We start from the raw sequence: 22,465 nt of genomic DNA, 5'->3' as shown, positions 1-22,465 counted from the left end.
AATTTCTGGACTCTCCTAAGATTCACTTGATAACCAGCCCTTCGTGAAAGGAAAGTAAAAGGCACAGAGTGGTCCTTGAGATGGGAGCAGTCTTGCAGGACAGCTGCTTCCTGACCTCCACCTTTTCTCCAAGTATCAGCCCAATGGAGAAAAATGAGAGGCGGGGAGACTCCAGGCGCACTCCTACCCGACCATCACTACTGCCAGTTCTTTTGGTGATTCTCATTTGTAGCTGGGACTCTGGGGAGGGCACGGAGACCTGCACCCAGACAACAACCTAGGAGGTGTTTGAGCTGATGCTTCCAGGAGGCTCACAAGTGCCCAGAGCCCATGGTCTAATGCCTGGTTCCTTAGATGAGATCTGGGGACCAACAGAATCATCCCCACCTGAGAACCTGTTAGAGTCCAGACTCTCAGGCCCCACTCCAGACCTATGGAACCAGAATCTGCATTTTAAAAAGCTCCTCAAGTGATCTGTGGTTACTGGCACATTTGGGGAAATTGGGCTGGAGGACAGAGCAGATGCAGCCCCGGTTATGGGTCAGAAGAGGCCCGTGGATAAAGAAGAGGTCTGCACCTCTGTGCTGCTCAAAGTATGGTCCCCAGACCAGGGCGCATTTGCAAACACATCCATGATAAAACGAGAGAAACTGAGACATGTGTTTGGAAACTTTCACAGTGAGTTGACATCGCTGGTACACCCAAGCTTGCTTTTTTTGTGTGTGTGTTTTCATTTCATTCTCCAACAATTCATTTTTATTGTATTTTATTAAAAATTTGGTCCAAAGTAGGTTGAAAATTAAAGGTGGGGGGTGTAAAACCTACCTCTTTATCAGATGATTTGAGAAGCGCAGCGCATAGACTGCCACCTTATACCAGGAAGTGACTGGAGATTTGGGAACCAAGCCAGCCCGGGGCAGTGAGAAGGCGGCTGGCTTTGAGGAGGACACGGAGCAGGCATGGTGGGTGGAGGGCAGGCTGGGAACTCTGTGCTGGGAGGCTTGGGACGCTTGCCACAGCAGAGGTAAGACCTGGTGGACCCCTTGCCAGGGTCTCAGCTGCTGTGGCCACACTTGTCCCTGGAATAAGATGTGCAGGTTCCGGGAGCCTCCCTGCAGGACAAGACGTGGGTTCAGACTCTCAGATCCTTGAAGCCGCCCTGCTCCATCACTCACCTGCCTCCTTCTCTCCAAAGAGCAAATGCCCAGATTGCAGATCCTGTGGGTCATCGATCAGTGACCATGTAACAGGGTGGGCACACCCCTCACCATCCTTTTACACACCTGCTGGCAGTCCTGGGAGGGCCCAGGAGTGCCCGGCCCCACGTTCCATGGGACGTCACAGTGCCGGTGTACCCAGGGTGGATCTGGTGGAGCTTCTGCCAGCCAGGAATCTGCAGGGCACAACGGAAGCATGCTTGAGCTCCAGAGACCGATAGACCTGAGTTCAAATCCCTGCCCTGCCACCAGCCCGCTGCCCCTTCTGAGCACTGCTTCACCCCCTGTGCCCCCTGCTGACCCTTCAAAGTGCTTATTTAGATTCATGGGTCACCTCTCACATTACCATCAAAACACAAAACAAAACAAAACCTATCTTCAGGAAGCATGTACTGTTTCCTGGAGGAAGTTGTGCTTCAAATTAAAGAAGATAGTCATCTAGGGACATCTGAGTAATTCCTTTTCTTTTAACGCAAAGCTCAGCCTTCCTGGATGAACCCAGTGGGCTGCTTGTAGCCACAGCTTGCTCGTACTCACGCTTAGTCACTAAGTTGTGTCCAAGTCTTTTGGGACCCAATCGACGCCGCTCCCCACCCCCCCCCAGGCTCCTCTGTCCATGGGATTCTCCAGGCAAGAATACTGGAGTGGGTAGCCATGCCCTCCTCCAGGGGATCTTCCCAACCCAGGGAAAAATTGAACCTGTGTCTCCTGCATTGTGCTTCTCCTCAATTCCTTGCCTCCCTACTGCCCCCGGCTTCCCTCCTTTCTAACGTCCCTTGGGATACTTTTTGCCATCGTTGTGCTGGACCCCAACACTCCAAGTGGAGAAGAAGATTAACTCCATCCTTTTTCTGAGTTTAAAGTGTTTGCGGGGGGACCAATGATGAAACAGATTGAAAGTCAGTAGGGCTACTCTGATCTGACCCTCCCTCTATGTCGGATCCTGGGCGCCCATCCTCACAGCAACCAGTGGGGCCGTGGTGTCTGTCCTTGTGGTCATTCCCATCACCACTGTTCTGCCAATGGCCTTGTAGAAAATTCCAGAACACAGAGATTCAGAGCTTCCGGTGAGTTGCCCATTCATAGCAGAGCTGGACTCAACCACAACCCCGCCTTCCTGCAGGGCCCAAGGTCTCAGTCGTACCCAGAGCATCTCTTGTCCTCAGGGGTTTCCTGCCAGGAAGCATGGGGTGAGGGGGCGAAGGGTCAGAGCTCTTGCTGTAATTGACATTGCTGGTACACCCAAGCTTGCCTTTTGTGTGTGTGTGTGTGTTCATTTCAATCCCCAGAAATTCATTTTTATTGTATTTTATTAAAAATTTAGTCCAAGGTAGATTGAAAATTAAGAGGGGGAAAAGCCCAGCCTTTATCAGATGGTTTGGTTAAGACCTCTTCGAGTTGTCCTTGTGGGCCCCAGCCCAGCAGGAGCTTTCTAACAGGCAAGTATTCTCATATGTTAACTATTGAGCTCTGGGCCTCTTAGCAGCAAGATTTGGGTGTCCAGGAAGTGGGGTACCATGCCAGGCACAGTGGTTCTCTCCTTAAACATCAGCTCTAAGACGGCTGCCAGGGCCCTGCAGACCTGTTATTTTCATTGGCAAACCTGGTGGAGAGGGCCGCGTTTGTGCAAGGAACTAGCTCTTTCCAGAATAGCCTCTCAGCACGGCAGAAATCAGGCAGACCCGGGCCGGATCCCAGCTGCCTCTCTGAGAGGCCAGCATGTCCTTTGTCTTCCAGGATGCAGCCCCAGCATCACTTCCTCCCATGAAGCCTCCGCTGGTCCCCACGCAAGTGGATCTCAACCCTGGCTGCACATTGCAATCACCGGGCAATTGAAAACTCCCCTGGTGATGTCAGGGGACCTCCATGTGGAGAAACACTGGCTAGACCAGAGGTTATAGCTCCAAGAAGCTAGTACATAAGAACGTGAAAATGTCGGCGCTCAGTCATGTCCGATTCTTTGCAATCCCATGGATTGTAGCCTGCCAGCCTCCTCTCTCCTTGGGATTTCCCAGGCAAGATTATTGGAATGAATTGCCATTCCCTTGTCTAGGGTATCTTCCCGACCCAGGGATCGAACCCAGGTCTCCCGCATTGCAACAGATTCTTTACTGTCTGAGCCACGAGGGAAGCCTGTAATTATCTGCCGAACAAAACGGCCCTTCATTTACATATCATCTGCAGCGGCTTCCACCTGCAAGGGCATTTGAGTAGTTGTGACGGAAATCATCTGGCCTCTGAAAGCTCATATATTTACCATCTAGACCCTTCAGAAGAAGTTTGTCAGCTGCTGAACTAGACAGTCAACCTATTCAACCTTCGTAACATCCTTCTCCCTTAAAACTTAGCACATGAAGTTGTGATCATTGGTTCGTGTGTATGGCAGATGGGAGCATCTCAAGGGCTGGGACCTCTTTGAGTTGTCCCTGTGGTCCCCAGCACAACAGGTGCTTGCTAACTGGCAGATGTTCTCAGATATTGACTATTGAACTCTGGGCTTCTTAGCAGCAAGATTTGGGTGTCCAGAAAGTGGGGTGCCTGCTGGGCACAGTGGTTCTCTCCTGAAACATAAGCTCCAAGGTAACTAAAAGCAAAGTAAAGAACAGAAGGATGATGTCAAGACACAGGGCCACAGATAAGGGCTTGGAGGTACCTGCAGTGTGCTCTAGGACATGCAGTCGTGGTTGGAATTGTTTCTGCTTCAGGGGACTAGGCTATATTTGTCTAAAGGTACTGCTCAGCAGTAAAGAATCTGCCTGCAATGCAGGAGATCTAGAAGATGTGGGTTGGAGACCTAGGAGATGTGGGTTTGACCCCTGAGTCAGAAAGGCCCCCTGGAGAAGGAAATGGCAAGCTACTCCAGTATTCCTGCCTGAAAAATCCCATGGACAGAGGAGCATGGCGGGCGACAGTCCAAGGGGTTGCAAAGAGTTGATCACAGTGCATGTGTGCGTGCGCACGCACGCACACACGCTTGCACACACACACACACACACACAAAGGTACAGCACATGAGCCTGGACCTCGTGGAGCTCTGGAATGTATTTGGGTTACCTATGGGTGAGTGCCGTGTGGGCATATGGACCTGCCCATTCTCTGACTCTGTCTTCAGTGGGGTGGGGGTGAGGGTCTAGGTCTGGAACCATGTTGGAGAGTCTGTAGTTGCCTCCACTCTGACCCTTATCAGCCTCTGCTCTGAGCTTGTCACCCATCCCTGGCCATGCCAGTCCCTCTGGACCTGCAGTGAACTTGGGATGCCAGAGGAGAAATTCTCACAGCTGTTGGCAGGAAGGAGAATTGTGGCAGACGTCGGAAGACCAGGGCTTTGTTTCTATGTAGAAATATCTAAGGGAGTTGTTTTAATTTAGTTAAGAAAAGTGACACAGCTAATCAAAGTCTTTTGCCCGCAAATCAGAAAACAGAGGTAAATTGAAAAAGAAGGCTTTCAGGGAGTGGGGAAAGATTAAAAAAATAAAAGGCTTCAGATTTAATCCCCTTTATTCTCATTATCTGGGGTTAATCACTGTTAACCTTTTGGTGTACGTTCTGCCAAGTAGTGCTTTGTGCATATCAGTGTGTAATTAAAATTTTTAATTAATTAATTAATTAATTTTTTGACTGCACTGGGTCTTCGTTGCTGCCCGAGGGCTTTCACTAGTTGTGGCAAGCAGGGGCTACTCTCTAGTTGCAGTGCACGGCTTCTCGTGGCGGTGGATTCTCTTGTTGCAGAGCGTGAGCTCTAGAGCGCCGACTCAGAAGTCGTGGTGCATGGGCTTGGTTGCCCCGTGGCATGTGGAATCTTTCTGGACCAGGAATCCATCCTGTCTCCGCTGCCTTGGCAGGCAGATTCTTAACCCCTGGACCACCAGGGAAGGATTAGTGTGTAATTTTTCAGACACACTGCACACTTTCTTTTGTCATATGCCATTTGTGCGTGATTGAACATCTTTTTGTGAGAGCGCATAGGTTTGCTTCCCTATTCTGCCTCCAGTTTATCAGCTGGATGGCACCCGATTGGTCACGTCACCTTTCGATACCTCAGTTTCTTCATCAATCAAATGGAGGAATGATGCCCATCTCACAGGGCCACGGGAAGGATCCCACGGGGCGATGGTGCCAAGTTGCTTTGCTGCGTATTCTCCGGCGGGAGGGGCTACACTTTTCCAGGTCCTGGGTCTCTGCCAGCTCAGCCTGATCTTTCTTACGCCAGCTTTTGGCTTCTCTTCTTTCCAGGATGGAGAAGGGGGACGGGCATGAGGAGGAGGACTTTCGCTTGGACTGCCGCCACGAGAGATACCCCGCCCGTAAGTGGCCTCAGCTGCAGGAGCCGGCGCTGTGGATTCATAGGCCGTCTGAGAAGAGAGGACCCTGGAGACGGGCCAGGCAGAGCTCTCCCTGCACCCCTGCATTCCCCCCTAGACACATGCTATAGAGGGCGGAACTGAGGCTGGGGGCAAGAAGAGCAAGTCTTCTGCATGCAGCAGCCACAGCCCTTGGGATGGGGTCGGAATGCTAAGGAAGCAAGAGGGACACGGGGTGCCTTAAAGACAGGCAGGGGAGCCACAGCTCCATGCAGGCCGGGTTCGCCATGGGCCTGAAGGGACAGGAGCTCTGGGGTGGAACTAGCCAAATCAGGGGGAGTGACAGCTCCCAAGATCTGTTTGAGTGGTGGATGCTCCCAGAAGCTCAGAAGGCTTCACTGTACAGGACAGAAACTAGGGTTCCTGTGCAGAAAACAAATGTCATAAAGCAAAAGAGAGGTCAAAAGAGAGGAAGGCCATGCTCCCAACAGAAAAGAACGGAGCTGATGCAAGATTAAAAGGGCAGAGCCTCATCTGAGCCTGCTGCTTGCCCGCCCTGTGCTCCCTGCCCACCCCACTCTGTACTAAGGACTTTTTGTATCTGATCTCCTGTTCTTGCTGACTGCCAATCCCGATAGCTAGGATTACGATCCACACTTTGCAGAAAGGAGGGCTCAGAGAGGCGGAGCCACTTGCCAAAGGTCACACAGCTTAGCTAGTCAGTGGCAGGGCTGTTAGAGCAGATGCTGTCAGGGCCCTGCTCACATGTCTCAGACCTGTTAGGAGACTGCGGTGCCTCCCAGCTGCTCATATCTGCAATTCTGTGTCTAGGGGCTTGCTCCACCTCCACCCACAGAAGGCAGGCAGTGCACAAGGAGCCTGGCACATAGATACCCCGGCTCCCTCGCCCCTTGAGTAGGATCGCCTGGAGGTGTGTGATTTGCAGGATTGCTTGAGTGTTACCAGTCTAGTGGGCTTCCAGGTGTCTCAGTGGTAAAGAATCCACCTACCCAGTGCATGAGACGAAGGAGACACAAGTTCTGTCCCTGGCTGGGAAAGATCCCCTGAAGGGGGAAATGGCAACCTGCTCCAGTATTCTTGCCTAGGAAAATTCATGGACAGAGGATCCCGGCCAGCCATGGGTTCACAGAGAGTCAGACACGGCTGAGTGACTAACACACAGCACCATGTCTAGCAGCCACCTGGGGTTGGCCACCTTCCCTCCCTGGGCCACTCTCCCCCTCTGCCAAGTTTTGCTGCACCTCTGTAGTGTCTCCCGTTTGCTCTAATTCCCTTCTCGGGGTCTGCTTCTGGGGAACCTGAATAAGATGGCAGAAATTTAAACTCAGGTCTGTCTGACCCCACCCGCTGTGATCCTAGTAACTGAGTGAGGAATGGCTCTGATGGGAGAAAGAAGACAGAGGTGGGTGAAGGAGCCTGGGAGGAGAGCTGGTTGGGGAGGAGAACAGGGTCTGGTCTCCATGCTAAAGGAAGAGGCTCCTGAGGGAGGCACCATTCCAGGAAGATGATCAGAATGCTGACTGTTTGCCTGAGGAACTGGGGTGCATGGTGGGCACATGTACTGTGATTTCATGTCAGGTGTCAGGATGGGGGGCTTCCTGGAGGAAGAGGTCAGGAACCAGGGCACAGAGGTGGCTGGGAAGTGTTATCTCCTCTGATAACAGAGGAGAGCAGGAAGCACATGCTAGGGATGGGCTGAGAGCCCTGGCATGTTCCAGAGCCGCACCACAGAGCACCACCGAGTCCCTGCTTGGAAGGGCATCACCCCTTCCCAGGGGGGCCCTGCAGAGTGGGCAGGAAGTCCTGGGTGGAAAAAAGTTGTGGGGCTTGTCTTGGGGGCAGCTGGGGAGACAGGAGGAGGAAAGGCCAGATCCCTGAGGCCTGAGGATGGAAGAAAGAGCTGAAGGAGTGAGTCTGGCCCTGAAAGCAAGCCCTCAGATGGAGAGTGGGGACAGCCAGGCTCGGGGGAGCCACAGAAGCCCTGCACCCCCAGCCCAGCCCTGGCACCCACTTCACCTCCCAAGCATCAGATGCATTCCCCTGGTCAACAGCCTGTGGAGAATTCCATCTTTTGTGCCCCTAAAAAATACTGAGAGGCTCAGGCGCTCCATATTGGTGCTAGAGATGCAACCAGGAGCCAGATGAGACAAAGCCCCTGCCTGTGAGGCGGGGAGTCTAGAGGAGACAGAGTCAAGTGAGACGTGAACTCAGAAACAAATAAGACGATCTCAAGTGCTAAGGAACGTGATGATAAAGCGGGATCTAGGAGACCCCTTTAGAGGCATCTCTTTGAGGAGCAGCTGGAACGGGGACTTAAGGAGTGAGAAGGAGTCAGCCAAAGAGCCTTCTGGGCAGAGGGGCGGCAGGTGCTGGGTCCCCAGGGCAGGGACAGCCAGCCCTGGAGGCCTCGTGGCTGGGGTGGGGAAAGCAGTGGGGAGGTGGGGATGGATGGCAGGCCGGGGGGTGGGGCTGGGGGACCCAGGAGGTGGGACCATGCAAAGGAGTTGGCTCTGCAGTGGGGAGCCCAGGGGCATTTGGAGCAGGGAAGAGACTTACCCAGGTTATTATTATTATTTTAGTATTTATTTTTTTATTTGGCTGCACCATGTCTTTTTGTGGCACATGGGATCTCAAGTTGGGGCATGCAGACCCTTAGTTGTGCCATGAGGGCTGTTAGTTGCAGCATGTGGGGTCTAGTTCCCTGACCAGGGATTGAACCCAGTCCTCCTCCATTGGGAAACGAGGAGTCTGAGCTAGTGGGCCACCTGGGAAGTCCCTTACCCAGGTTATTTATCTGTATCTACATCATCTTTATCCATACCCATGTCTACCTGTCCTCCTTCTGTCCATCTGCACTGTGGGAAAAAGGACGGGAGGGGAGGAAGAGAGAGACCAGGAGAACAGTGTAGACGCCGTCGCCATCATCCCAGGAGTGATGGTGGCCTGACCTGCAGCAGCAGAGATAAAAGTGGGCAAATTCAAAAACCTTTTGCTGGAAGAGTTGTCAGAGTGCTTGTCTGTGTTCCTCCAGAGCAGATCCCGAGATGAAGATTCAACAGCAAGTGCCTTATGTGGGGCATCACAGAAAATGCAAATAGGCGCCGGGCAGGCAGGCTCAGCAGGGGAGAAAGCAGGTGGCAGGTGAAAGTCACCTTCCAAGTGGTCATCAGTGGAGCCTCTGCTGGGGGACTTGGCGTTATACCCCCGGCCATGGCAGTAACTCTCCTTGGGCATTTTGTGAGGGCTACTGGAGTGGGGTGGGGTGGGGTGCATGAATCTCCTGGGGTGGATTGGAGAAAGTCCACAGGAGGTGAGCAACATGCTTCACTTGGGGGAAGGGGGCACCCACAATATCAGCTTGTTTGATTGGAGGTAAGGGATGGGCTGGGAACCTAGGATATGCTCGGAAGTTTCAAGTCAGCCATCAAGGGTCAGATGTCACCCACTGATGGAAAAGGAGAGGATGAATTTGAGGGGGATGCGATGGTATGGCTTCTGTGTCAAGTTTTAGGGGTGTGTAGGGTTGAGAACTAAGATCATGGCATCTGGTCCCATCACTTCATGGGGAATAGATGGGGAAACAGAGGAAACAGTGTCTAACTTTATTTTTTTGGGCTCCAAAATCACTGCAGATGGTGATTGCAGCCATGAAATTAAAAGATGCTTACTCCTTGGAAGGAAAGTTATGACCAACCTAGACATCATATTAAAAAGCAGAGACATTACTTTGCCAACAAAGGTCCATCTAGTCAATGCTGTGGATTTTCCAGTGGTCATGTATGGATGTGAGAGTTGGACTGTGAAGAAAGCTGAGCACCAAAGAATTGATGCTTTTGAACTATGGTGTTGGAGAAGATTCTTGAGAGTCCCTTGGACTGCAAGGAGATCCAACCAGTCCATCCTAAAGGAGATCAGTCCTGGGTGTTCATTGGAAGGACTGATGCTGAAGCTGAAACGCCAATACTTTGGCCACCTCATGCGAAGAGTTGACTCATTGGAAAAGACCCTGATGCTGGGAGGGATTGGGGGCAGGAGGAGAAGGGGACGACAGAGGATGAGATGGCTGGATGGCATCACCGACTCGATGGGCATGAGTTTGAGTAAACTCTGGGAGTTGGTGATGGACAGGGAGGCCTGGCGTGCTGGGATTCATGGGGTCGCAAAGAGTCGGACACGACTGAGCGACTGAACCGACCGGGGTTGAGGACAGAGACAGTGGAGCTGGGGGACGCTGAGATGGTCTAGAATCATGTAGGGTGGGGAGAGATGGAGACGCCGTGAGGTCCTATCACCCTGGGGCTCAAAGAGAACCATGAAAGGGCTTCTCTGGTGGTCCAGTGGTTAAAACTCTGTGCTTCCTATGCAGGGGGCATGGGTTTAATCCCTGGTCGGGAAATACCCACGTGCTGCGTGGTGTGGCCAATTAATAAATAAATAAAATGAAATAAAATTACTGTAAAAAATTAGGTAGCTTTGAAAAAGAGAAAGAGAAGCAGGGAAGCTGGTGGCGAAGAGACCACAGCTCCCAGAGGTTTCCCAAACCCCAGCTTCTCGGGGAAGAAAGGAACCTTTGACCCCACAGTGCCTCTGTGAGGCATGCCTTTCATCAGGTAGCCAAGCTAGTGGGTTGGCTGTCTTTCCCCTGGGACCAGTGGAGGCGCTGGGGACTCAGAGTTCGAACAGTAAGGTAGAGAAACACCCGGTCTGCTGTTGGGGCCAAGGGCAGGGGCAACAGAGCATAGGCAGGATGCTGGCTGGAGGGCCGTGGTCACTTTCACTGTCCTGAGGTGGGCTGTGTGTGGCCACGTGAAAGTCATTGATTCACTCACGTATTCAACAAATCTTTGCTAAAGATGCTTCTCTGGGCTGGGCGTTGCATGCTGGGCCCTGGAAAATGGAGATGAAAAAGGCGAGTCTGGGCCCGAGAGCTCCCAAAGCACTGCTGTGTTGTTGGCCAGAGCTACCATGGGGTCAGCACCTTCCAACAGAGGCCAGGCACCTCATCCTGCTGAGTGAGGGAGGGGTAGAGAAGAGGAAGGAGAGGGGTACTTAGTCTCCGGGTGGTCCAGCTTGTTGAATTCTACAGCTATAATGATGATACCTGGACTTAATGAGGAAAACAGCCAACCGGAAGAGCTCCGTCAGCCCCACCAGGTCTGATGACAACACCTCACCCTTGTAGATGCTCTGAGGACTTTACGTTGATCCTCTCCCTCTCATTTAACCCCAAACATATGTGAGAGTTGGACCATAAAGAAAGCTGAGCGCTGAAGAATTGATGCTTTTGAACTGTAGTGTTGGAGAAGACTCTTGAGAGTCCCTTGGACTGCAAGGAGATCAAACCAGTCCATCCTAAAGGAAATCAGTCCTGAATATTCATTGGAAGGATTGATGCTGAAACTGAAGCTCCAATACTTAGGCCACCTGATGCAAATAACTGACTCACTGGAAAAGACCCTGATTCTGGGAAGATTGAAGGCAGGAGGAAAAGGGGGCGACAGAGGGTGAGTTGGTTGAATGGCATCACCGACTCGATGGATGTGAGTTTGAGCAAGCTCTGGGAGTTGGTGATGAACAGGGAAGCCTGGCGTGCTGCAGTCCATGGGGTCACAAACAGTCAGACACGACTGAGCAACTGAACTGAACTGAACAGATAGACCCATTTTACAGACAGGGAAAATGAGGCCCAGGGAGGTTATGGTTGTGCCAGGAAGTGGATGTGTGCCCAGCCCGTCTGGTTCCAGAGCCCATACTTCGATCATCAGGGATAGGCTGCCACGTGTCAGTGAGTGGCTCCACATGTCCAGCAGACCCCATGCATACCCCAGGCAACCTTTGGGGGTTCAGGGCCCAGCTACAGTGGACTGGGTCCTCACGTGGGTCATGGGCTAGAGAGCATCCTGATACCACCATCCAGGGAGATGGACACCATCTGCAGAATGCGGCCTCTTAGCTGCTGGTGGAGTTTGGGCCAAGAATATGTTTTGGAAAGGCCTGGACGCATTTTGCAATATTTCTGTGTTCAGATCTGGTGGTGGACTGACTCCCCGGCAGGAGGCATGGGGGAGAAGGAGTGCCAGGGAGCCCGCGTTATTAAACACTTACTGAGTGCAGGTTTTGCTGAGCACTTCATCGCCACTGACACAGCCCTGGGAAGCAGGGGTGGTTGTTCTTATTGTGTAGATGGCGAGACTGAGGCTCTGAGACGTGGATTGACTTTGTCGAGATCCCTGGTGAGATCTCTGGGCAGGATGGCTCAGCTTGGCATGTAACTCTTTCCCTTTATCCTGGGAACCAGGCTATTCCTGCTCTGGCCCCCAAACTCCTCACCTCATCTCTTCCTTCTCTCCCCTCCCTCATTTGGCTCCAACCACCCTGTCCTTTCTCTTTCTTGAACAAGCAAAACTCATTCCCCACTCCCCACCCCAGGACCTTTGCACATGCTCTTCTCGCCACCTGGAATGCTCTTCCTCTAAATCTTTACTTGGCTGGCTTTGTCTCCTCTTTAATCTCAGCTGAAGGCCACTTCCTCAGAGAAGATCCCCTAACCTGCACCAGCTTCCCCTGTCAACATCATATCACTCTGTTTTCTTCACTGTGTCTGTACTTCTCTGAAATTATATTTACATACCTGGTTTTGGTTTTGTTGCCTTTCTCCACTGGGTTCCATGAGATTAGGCACCCAGTCTCTTCTAAATTAGTAATTTATCAATTAATTAATATTACATATTAATTGATAATATAATAATGTTTGTGTGCTCAGTCGCTTCAGTTGTGTCCGACTCATTGTGGACACACAATGGACTGTAGCCTGCCAGGCTCCTCTGTCCATGGTATCCTCCGGGCAAGAATACTGGAATGGGTTGACATGCCCTTCTCCAGGGTATCTTCCCAACCCAGGGATCAAACCTGCGTCTCTTGTGTCTCCTGCATTGCAGGCAGATTCTTTACCCACTGAGCCACCTGGGAAGCCCAATATATAATAATTAATTTATTTATTCTTGGCTGCGCTGGGTCTTTGTTGCTGCATGTAAGCTTTCTCTAGTTGTGGTGAGCAGGGGCTACCCTCTAATTGCATTGTGCAGGCTTCTCTTGTTGCAGAGCAGAAACTGTAGGTGCACGGGCTTTGGTATTTGCAGCTCAAGGGCCCTAGAGCACAGGCTCAGTAGTTGTGGCACATGGGCTTGTTTGCCTTGAGGCATGTGGGATCTTCCCAGACCAGGGATCGAACCTGTGTCCTCTGCATTGGCAGGTAGGTTCTTAATCCCTGGACCACCAGGGGAATCTTCGGCACCTTATCTTCTGTTTTTTTCACACCTGTATCCTGAGAGCCTAGAACAGTGCATGGCACACAGTAGTTGCTCAATTACTGCTTTAAACTTCTCATTTTCTCGCACTGTATCCCACTTGAGAACTCACTTTTATATAAACAGTTACGTGAACTTTTGTTTTTCTTAACTGTTCTAAAAGTTGCTATTTTTTTCTGGGGCTACTGTGATATAGATTCTGCCACTTTTTTTTTTTTATTTTCTGAGCAAAGCGTTTGCTTTTGAAACCTACCTTTGGTAGGTCTGGGGCTCTGCAGTGCCACCAGCTAGCTCAGGAGCTCCTCAGATGTGACATTTCATGGAGGCGATGCTGCCATATGGTCCAGGTGTTTGCATCTTCCTTTTAGGGGCAACTGGGGTTTGCAGCTGATTGCAGCTGTCAAGTTCAATGTCCGAGACAAGCTTCTAACTTTGCCAGGTATGTCTGCGAGGCTGGGCCGGCTGAGAGGCTGTCACTCACCGGGTACAGAGGTGGCTTCTGAGAGCTCTGTCTAGACGTGTCTCTGCCGCTGCTGCCCTCAGAATAGCAGAGGGAATTTCAAGGAAGACTTTTCTGGGCTCGGAGCAACTTAGCATTTTTATTAGACCAGAATCAGATCCAACATAATACTGCCTGAGTTGGCTTCCTTTATTAAAAATGGAAACAGACAATATTTCTGAAATAAATATCAATGCCAGCTTGCTGGGCACACAGCTTGCAGATTTCTGAGACCCTGGCACTGGGGTAGAGAGAGCCAAGCCAACATCAGCATCAGAATCCCCTGGAAGGCTCCTTGAAACACGGATTTCCCAGTCCCACCCCAGAGTTTCCAACTTCTTGAAATGCAGATTCCAGGGCCCCGCTGGCATTTCCAGCTGAGGAGGGTGAAGCCTGGGATCCTGCATTTCCAGGGCTGCTTTTGCTGCTCCATGGACCAGATTCTGAGCAACACTTGGCCCCGGGCTCCTGCCAGGAAGGAGTCTTCATTTTGTCACCTGCTAGGCTTCCCTGGTGGCTCAGATGGTAAAGAATCTCTGCAGTGCAGTAGACCCATGTTCGATTCCTGGGTTGGGAAGATTCCTTGGAGAAGGAAATGGCAACCCACTCCAGTATTCTTGCCTGGAGAATCCCATGGACACAGAAGCCTGGCGGGCTACAGTTCATAGCATTGCAGAGTTGAACATGACTGAAACGACTATCACTCACTCACTGGGCTATTCAGTAGCTTCTGGGTAGAAATGGCTGCTTCTGGGGTCATGTCTCTTTCCATCCATCCCCCAAAGACACAACTTGAATCACATCTTCTTTGCCCCTCCCAGCCCAAACCCTCCAATGAGAGCATCCTTGGTGGGGTGGGTGTCAGGTCTGTGCTGACTCCTCCCGGACATTCCCCCAGAAGCCTTCTCCCGCCATCCCACCCCTGCTTCAGCCTTCTTTCAGTCACTCAGCACTCTCGGAATCCTTCTCTGCTAACTCTCTCCGCTCTGGAATGGAAATGTCAGGAGGACGGGAACCTTGTCACCACATTTGTGCCTGGAACAGGGTTGGTCCTCAGGACCTTTCTAGTCCAGCTCACTTCATCCTCATAAGTTCCTTAGGTTTCAAGCAACAATGTTATTTTTTCTTGGCTCACAAGTCTGGGTGACTCCAAGCTCAAGCTGGGTCGTTGTTCTTCTTTATGTCCATTTTTGCCCCCCTTAGTTTGGGGCAGGCCAGGAACCTACATCAGGTTAGTCTGATGATGCCGAAGAAACCCCAGGTACAGGAGGAACCCTGTACCCCCTGGGGGGCTGCCGGGTCGCTTACGCCTGGCACCCAGCGTCTTTGCAGTTGCCTCCCTCTGCTCCTCATCCCTCCAGCCCTGAGTGCCGGGCTTTCCAGCCTTACAGACCATCTTGCCTTCCTCCATCCACCATCGCTATGTTTTTCACACCTCCAGAAAACCTCATTTACCTGCCAAGAACCTATTTCACACTCTGTTCCTTCTGCCTGAAATGACCTGCTCCCCGCCTCCATTTGGAAAAAAAAAAAAAACAAAACCCTACCAGTGGAATTTTGAGCTTCATGGGGCTTTCCAAGTCTAGCTCAGATGTCCAGGAGTAGCTAGCAATCAACCCTCTCTCCAGTCCCAAGAGAGGAGGTTGTGTTCACCTCTGCATTTCCCTGCCCTGACATTTGAATAGATGAGGGAGAGGTTTACAGGGGTTACAAGCCCAGTCTCTAGAGTGAAGCTGCTTAGGTTCAAATTCCAGGGGTCAAACCTCAAGGATGTAACCTGTCTGGACCTGGGTTTCTTCATCTGTGTAATGGGCACAGTGATGGCACCTAACTTCCATTTCTGAGGATTGCATGAGTCAGTGAACACAGGGCACAGTGAGTGGCTCCCTGCCACAGTGAGAACTGGGGGAATGTTTTCTCCTGTCATCTCTCTCTCTCTCTTTTTAAATTTATTTCTGGCTGCACTGGGTCTTCGTTGCTTCACTCGGGTTTTCCTCTATTTGTGGTGAGCAGGAGCTGCTTTCCAGTTGCGGAGCACAGGCGTCTCATTGCAGTGGCTTCTGTTGTTGTGAAGCACAGGCTCCAGAGCTTGGGCTCAGTAGCTGTGGCGCATGGGTGTAATTGCTCCTTGGCATGGGGGATCTTCCCAGACCAGGGATCAAACCTGTGTCCCCTGCATTGGCAGGCAGATTCTTATCCACTGCACCACCAGGGCAGTCCTGCTCTTGTCATCTCTTCCCCCTCACGAGGCTGTGAACATTCAGAGGACAGGTCTGCATCTCACTCTTGTCTGCAGACCCAGCACCCAGTGGGGAGGCTGACAGAGAGTAGGTGCTCAACAAACGAGGAAACGAAGGAATCAGTGGCTCTGGGGAGAGGTGGCAGGTCCTGTGGATTCAGCCTGATCCCACGTGTGGAGAAGAGATGAAGAGAATGTTCTGACAAGAAATGGTCAGTTCCCAGAAGCTAGACTTGAATGAAGAGAGGGATGGCATTCCATTTGATCTCCTAGGACAAGCCACCCCCAAAGCAGACGGGAAAACCCAGCCTTCCTCCCAGCAGGAATCCCATACAAACCTGCTCTTCCCCAGTTCTCCATTGTTTATTCTTTCAACAGATCTGTGCTCTCAACACTGTGAGTGAAATTGTGCTGGGTGCTGGGGACACAGTGATGAATAAAAGTAGAGCTAGTCTGTGTCCTCATGTTGTATACAGTCTAGAAAAGGAAAATGGAAGGAAACAAGTGAACAGATATTACCAAATATGATAGAGTCTCAGAAGTGCCCTCAGGGTAGAGATTGACAGAGCAGGGTTGACTTGGAGAGGCAGTCAGGGTGGCTGTGGAAGAGGGGTGATGACATCGCTAGCTGAAAGGGTATCCAAAGCCAGACAGCTCAGTGCCAACCTTGACTCATCTCCCTATCTCTCTCCCACATCCTGTGTCTGTCTGGAGGTAAGAGTTCCAGGTTGGGCAGCCTGACAGTAGGCTCTGGATATGACCCATGAGTCCTGGGGAGAGCAATTCAGCACCTTGGACAGCGGGTGGTGCAGTCCATCTGGCTCTTCTGTGTCAGGCGCGGTTCCTGTGGGGTCAAGAATGCCAATACCAGACACCTCCTCACCCTCACTGATTCCTCTACTAGCTTCAGAGCACCTTGGACAAGTCACTTCCCCTCTGATTGTCCCCATTTCCCTATCTGCACACTGGTGATGCCATTCTTGGTCTCAAAGGGCCCTTCTGACCCATTGAATTTGTTTTGGAACAGTGATTGCAATTTCATACATCTCAACAGAGCTAAGAGCTGATCTCTTGTGATCTCAGTGCCCTGGGGTATTTCAAGACGGTGATTCCCCTGAGGGGTTGAGATGTTAGGACTGGAAGAGACCGAATGTTAAAAAAAGTTCATGTTTGATATCTCAACTAAAAAGAGAAGATAAATCACAACTTCTGAGAACCTCCCATGGGTTGACTACTCTGCTATGCTGGGAGGTTTCAAGGGGATTTAAAACACAGTACTTGCTACCAACCCTCTGGGTGAGGCCTTGGACAAATTTCTTCCCACCTATGGACCTCGGCTTGCTCATCTGTAAAGAAAGGTGGCTGGACCCCAAGCCCCTCTATACTGAGCATTTTGTTATTTTCACATCTCTCTGAGGTTGCGTAATGGAGGGCTTCTAGCAGGGGGGCTTGCTGGGTCAGCTGATGCCTTTACAACTGACATCCATTTGCAGGCCCAGAGAGGTGTAGCCACTTGTCAAAAGTCACACAGCTTTAAAAAAAAAAAAAAAAAAAAAAAAGGTTGCTCAGCTTGTTATTGGCAGAGCCTAGATTTGAACCTTTGATAATTAGACTTCAAGTACAGTTCACCCCCACCCCATAAGCCTGTCCCCAAAGGAGAGGCTGAGCAAAGAGTGTCTCAAAGGTACAGCGAAAATGTCCATTTTCTCCTGGAAGAAGGCGGGGAGGAGCCTAGGCCTCCAGTGCAGGGATCACGCCATCCTCCTCCTGAGTGGTTTCTTCATTTGTCAGCTCAGGACTCGCTCTGGGCCCGGCCAGCTTCTGGGGGCTGCAGGCTCCAGGATGGAGCAGACTCAGCCCTGGCCGGCACTGAGTCTCCCCGGGTTAGTGGCAGAGACCTTGACAACAGAAAGTGACAATCACGGGGAGAGAACAGCGTGCAGCGGGGTGTGCGGGTGCAGAGGTCCATGGAATGCCTTGCGGAGGAGGGAGCATTCGGGTGAGGGGCCGGGGTCTCAACAGCCAGAGGGCAGCGGGGAAGAGCACGTGGCCCAGGGACCAGGATGTGCAAAGCCATGGGACAGAGTCAGGGGACAAAGACGCAGGCCAGGGAGCAGTCAGAGGTCGGAAATGGCTCCTGTGCGCTGAGTCTAGCCTGAGAGATGCTGCTTGGCCCACAGGTGGTTTTAAATGTTAAAAGCCTTGTGTGTGTGCCTGCTAAGTCGCTTCAGTTGTGTTCGACTCTGCGACGCTGTGGACTGCAGCCCACCAGGCTCCTCTGTCCATGGGATTCTCCAGGCAAGAATACTGGAGTGGTTTGCCATGCCCTCCTCCAGGGTATCTTCCCAACCCAGGGATTGAATCTGTGACTCCTGTTGCACGCAGATTCTTTACCGCTGAGCCACCAGGAAGCCCTTGAAAAGCCCTTTAAAATCACTTAGAAGCCAGGAGATTTGATTTCAAAATCCAGATTGTCAGTTTCTCTCAGCGTTTTGGAAGATCGGAGTCCACATTCCCCGGGGCAACAGTTGGTCAGAGCTAAGGAAAGACTGCTTCTGACTGCTTTACCCAGTTAGGTCATTGGCTTGGACCCAGTAGACATTTTAAGGTGGGATTCCCTGATCTGTAGCATAATGATTTTTTTCCCCCTGGCTGGTGACTGGCCCCAATGTGAAGGGACCCAGAGAAGGGAAGTGAGTGGGGATTCGTGGTAGGTCAGTGGGGTACATGGTGAGGACAGGGCTCCTCCCATTGTAAATGACTCTGGGTCCCAAGCCTCTCCTGGGATCCAGGGAACAGGAAGCTTGACTTTTGTTTTGGCCTCGCCGCGTGGCTTGCAGCCCTGGGCAGTGAGAGTGCAGAGCTCTAACCACTGGACAGCCAGAGAATCCCCTGTATTTGATTTTTTAAAAAATATTTATTTCCTTTTAGCTGCATCAGGTCTTAGTTGCAGCAGGTGGGATCTTTCAGTTGCGGCGCTCAGGTTTCTCTCCAGTTGTGGCTTGGGCTCCAGGCTGCACAAACTCTGTCGTTTACTTGCTCAGCTTAGTGTCTGACTCTTTGCGACCCCATGGACTGTAGCCTGCCAGGCTTATCTGTCCGTGGGATTCTCCAGGCAAGAATACTGGAGTCGGTTTCTCCAGTGCCCTCCTCCTGGGGATCTTCCCAATGTAGGGATGGAACCCTGGTCTCCTGCTTGTGGCAAGCAGGCTTAGTTGTCCTGCGGCACGTGGGATCTCAGTTCCTCGGCCAAAGATCAAACCCACATCCCCTGCACTGGAAGGCAAGTTCTTAAGACCACCAAGGAAGTCCTAGGAAGCCTGATTTTTACTCAGAGAAGGATAAGGATCATGGCCCCTCCTTTCCCTTTAAAACACATGATCACTTTCTCTCTGTTCCATCAAACTCTCCAAGGTTCTGCTAGTTGGCAACGGTAAGAGCAATGACAATCATTTCTAAATACTATTTAGAAAAACAATCAAACCTTTCTGTGCACCAAATATTTGCTTTTCGATTAAAAAAAAAATCCCAACACCTATCTATATCTTGGCAGCAAGCACTTTCAAAGAATGCAACTGTTTCAGTGACTGGGGCCAAAACAAATGTTTTCCTAAGGCCAAACGATTCCAGAATGTTTGCCGAATGTTTGCCAAATGTTTCCCACCCCTTTTAAAAAATCTAGTAAAATTAGCAAAGCACCAACATTAAAGAATATTAAAAAAGGAAGAAAAGCCAAAGGGGAAAAAAAAATGACGTGTGCACACTCCCCAGCATTGGCACAATCTTCCTCATCTTTGCCTGTTCCCTTCCAGCCTTTGTTATGAGGAAGAATCTCCCAATAGTCAGAGCTGCTTTGGGGATGGAGGAAGAATAATGAGTTGCCCGTCCTTGGAGGTGTGCAAGCAAGAATTCTTGGCTTCAGCAGGAATTTCCACCTCAAGGGGCTTGCTCTGAGGGATGTCTGACCCTAAAGGATGAGCAGTTATCTGAGCAGAACACATTTTTTAAAAAAACAAATGCTGAAGTTTGGAATCAGGAAGAAATTAATTCAACCCAGCAGCACTGTAGTTGTGAATCCTAAGGCAGCTACTTTTGCTGACTGAGCCTCAGTTTCCTCATCTGTAAAATGGGCTCAGGCTTCTGAGCACAGAACCTAGCATGGTGTGTGGACTGTAAGTGCTCTGCCGCTGTTAGTTTTCTTCCTTGCCCTTCACATCCATCCCACTCACCATTCCAGGCAGTCTCTCCTCCCCATGTTCCCCCTTTGTTCTCATCTTTCTGGCTGCAAGGAGTCACCATGGAATGTTCTCCAGGGGTTGAGCCATCTCTCTCCTGGGCTAATGGTCTCATAGTGACAGGGCTGATGGAGCACCATTCAGGGTGCGTGTTCTTAAGAGAGGGAGACCCCTGAGGCCAGAGAGAGGATGTCTGGAGGGCTTCCTGTAGAAGGAGAGATTTGAGCTGGGCTTTGAGGGTTCAGTTTGATAGTAGGTACAAGAACATTTTAAGCAGGTCCCAACTTGGAGATGAAAATGGTCTGGCGTGTTAGGAAGACGCGAAGGCGGTGCTTGGGTGAAGGCAGGGGAGTGAGCTTCCAAGAATCAAGAAAAACAGAAGAGTGAGCATGCATGTTGGATCAGATGAGCCTCCCAGCCCCTCCGCTTGCCCAGGCCATCAAGAGCAGAGGGCTGACATGGGAGGTCATAAAGTCTGCTGCCTGCCTCCCACGGAGCTGCTCAGGGCTGGCTTTGGGATGTCCACATACTTGTTCGCTGACCTGGGGTCAAGTAAGGTCGGGGCTCTGGAGTCATCTACACTATTCTCCTTCTAACCCTCCCATAGTGCCTTGAGCACATTGGGAGCACACAGTGGACCCCAGGGAAGCCTGATGGGGTTGAGGGGTTGGTGGGAGGCAGGGGAAACCTTTGGGTGGGTGAAGGGTGGAGAGAGGGTGGGTGGATGGCTTGAGTGGGGTGGGTGAAGCGAGGGCAGGTGGGTGTGCAGGGTTGGTGGTTGGGCAGTGGGCAATTCTTGGATGAGAAGGTCTGTGAGTTAAGCGCTGGAGACTTGACATGTGGGTGCAGATGTGTTGGCAGGTTGGGAAGCAGACAAGTAGATGGGTGAGGTGAAAAGTGGCTGGGTGGGTGGATGGGTGGGTGTTTTGGGTAATGGGTAGATGTGTGTGTGGAGAGCAGGGCTGGCGGGAGTGTTTTGGGCTGCTGCGAGGATGGATGGGATGTTGGCGGGTGTGTGATGTGTTGACAGGTGGGAGATGCTTGACTGTGTTTTAAGGCTCGGGGAGAGTCATGGTGGGGATAGTGTGTGAGTGGGATGGTGGGTATATTGGTGGGTTGGGGAGTGGATGGCAGCGGGTGTTGGTGGGCAGAGTGGGTGATGGGGGCGTGGCAGAGACAGAGAGCTGGGTAAGTGGATGGTGAGATGCTGAATGGAGCAGTGAGTGGGTGGGGAATTGCATGTGGGTGGACAGATGGGTGGATGGGGGTGGGCATGGGTGGAGGAAGGCAGCCGTCAGCACTGACCTCCCTGTCCCCTCGGCAGGACACCAGCCACACGTGGGAGATTCCTGGCCCCGGACCTCTGCACACGAGGCACCAGAGCTGAGCCGCCAGTGCTGGGTCCTGGGGCACTGGGTGTGACGGTGAAGAGCCTGGTTCCAGACCTCGGGCCATCAGCAGCAGCAGCAGCCCCCTGCCGCAGGATCTGGCACCTTTGGAACCTGGCCTGTGTGCTGTGAACTCAGCCAGCCTGCGCGGGAGACACGTGGGCTGCCCTGCCCACGGCTGCCTGGGTCTCAGCGTCCTGGAATTGGGGCCGGGGCGTCTGAGGGACTGCACAGGACTGCACAGTTCGACTTGGGGACAGCCACTCCTGACTCCTGCCACCGTCATGCGCAGAGCCCTGCTGGGTGCAGCCGGGATGCTGAGAAGGACACGGACCTTGGCCGCTAAAAGGCTGGGACCCACGAGCCAGCCAGGAGGTCCCCTGCGGGGGACAGGAAATGAGTGGGGCTTCCTGAAAGAGGGGCCGCGGCCTTGGCCCCGCAGAGGGGGAGGGTCGCACTGCAGGCACACAGCAGGGACTCAATAAATGCTTGTTGGATCTGTTTTCTTGCTGTGTGTGGAGGCCAGTTGCTCTCTGGGCTGTGGCTGCCCCTTCGTGGCCCCACCCTATCAGGTCTCTAAGGAGCCTGAAGATGAGACAGCCCTGAGTGTGCTGGTCAGGGGTTAAATGCTGAAGTGTGGGTGGGTGGGAGGAAAGGGGGGTGGTCCTGTAGCTGAGGCTGGGTCCGGGGGGGTGGGGTCAGGATGGAGCCAGGCTGGCAGGCTCTCTTGGATTTCAGAGGGTGGGGAGGTGGGGGCCAGGCAGGTAGGACACTGGAGAGGGCAATAGACAGGCCCTCAAACCCAGGCCCTCAGCCACCCTGACCCCCATGGGGACCCTTGACCCTGTGTCTAGAGTCACATTTGTATCAAACCTTAGGGCTTAGATGCCTAGAGAAACAGATTCCTATTATGAAGATGAGGGAACTTAGGGTCACAGACACGAAGCATCTTGCCCAAGATTATAGAGCTAGCAAAAGCAGAGTTAAGGTTTTGAATTAGGACTCCTGACTCCAAGAGGCCTTGTCCCTTCCCAAAGGATTTCTAGAGATTTCCCTCAAGGAGAGAATGTTGTTCATTTTTCCATAAACACATCATCCAACCAACCATTCATTGATCCATTCATCCACCCATCCATTCATCCATCCATCCATCATCCACCCATCTATCCATCCATCCATCCATAACCCATCCCTCCATCCATTCATCCATCCATCTATCCATTTATCCATCCATTATCCACCCGTCAGTGGTCATTTG

At 51.8% G+C, this 22,465-nt stretch overlaps 1 protein-coding gene across 4 annotated transcripts in view; it reads left to right on the top strand.

Moving 5' to 3' along the window:
* Positions 1-21,709, top strand: part of GSG1L (GSG1 like) — a 252,984-nt gene extending 231,275 nt beyond the window's left edge. For all 4 annotated transcript variants that reach the window (XM_043456573.1, XM_043456575.1, XM_043456572.1 and 1 more), the window contains 2 exons: positions 5,451-5,521; positions 21,144-21,709. In XM_043456573.1, coding sequence (XP_043312508.1) covers positions 5,451-5,521; positions 21,144-21,241 — 169 coding nt within the window. In that variant the 3' untranslated portion in view covers positions 21,242-21,709. The remainder of the gene's footprint in view (positions 1-5,450; positions 5,522-21,143) is intronic.
* Positions 21,710-22,465: the final 756 nt, after the last annotated feature.

This window comes from Cervus canadensis, chromosome 32 (genome assembly GCF_019320065.1).
Source record: "Cervus canadensis isolate Bull #8, Minnesota chromosome 32, ASM1932006v1, whole genome shotgun sequence".
In the NCBI taxonomy this organism is placed as follows: domain Eukaryota; kingdom Metazoa; phylum Chordata; class Mammalia; order Artiodactyla; family Cervidae; genus Cervus; species Cervus canadensis.
This window is presented reverse-complemented; position numbering and strand designations above follow the sequence as displayed.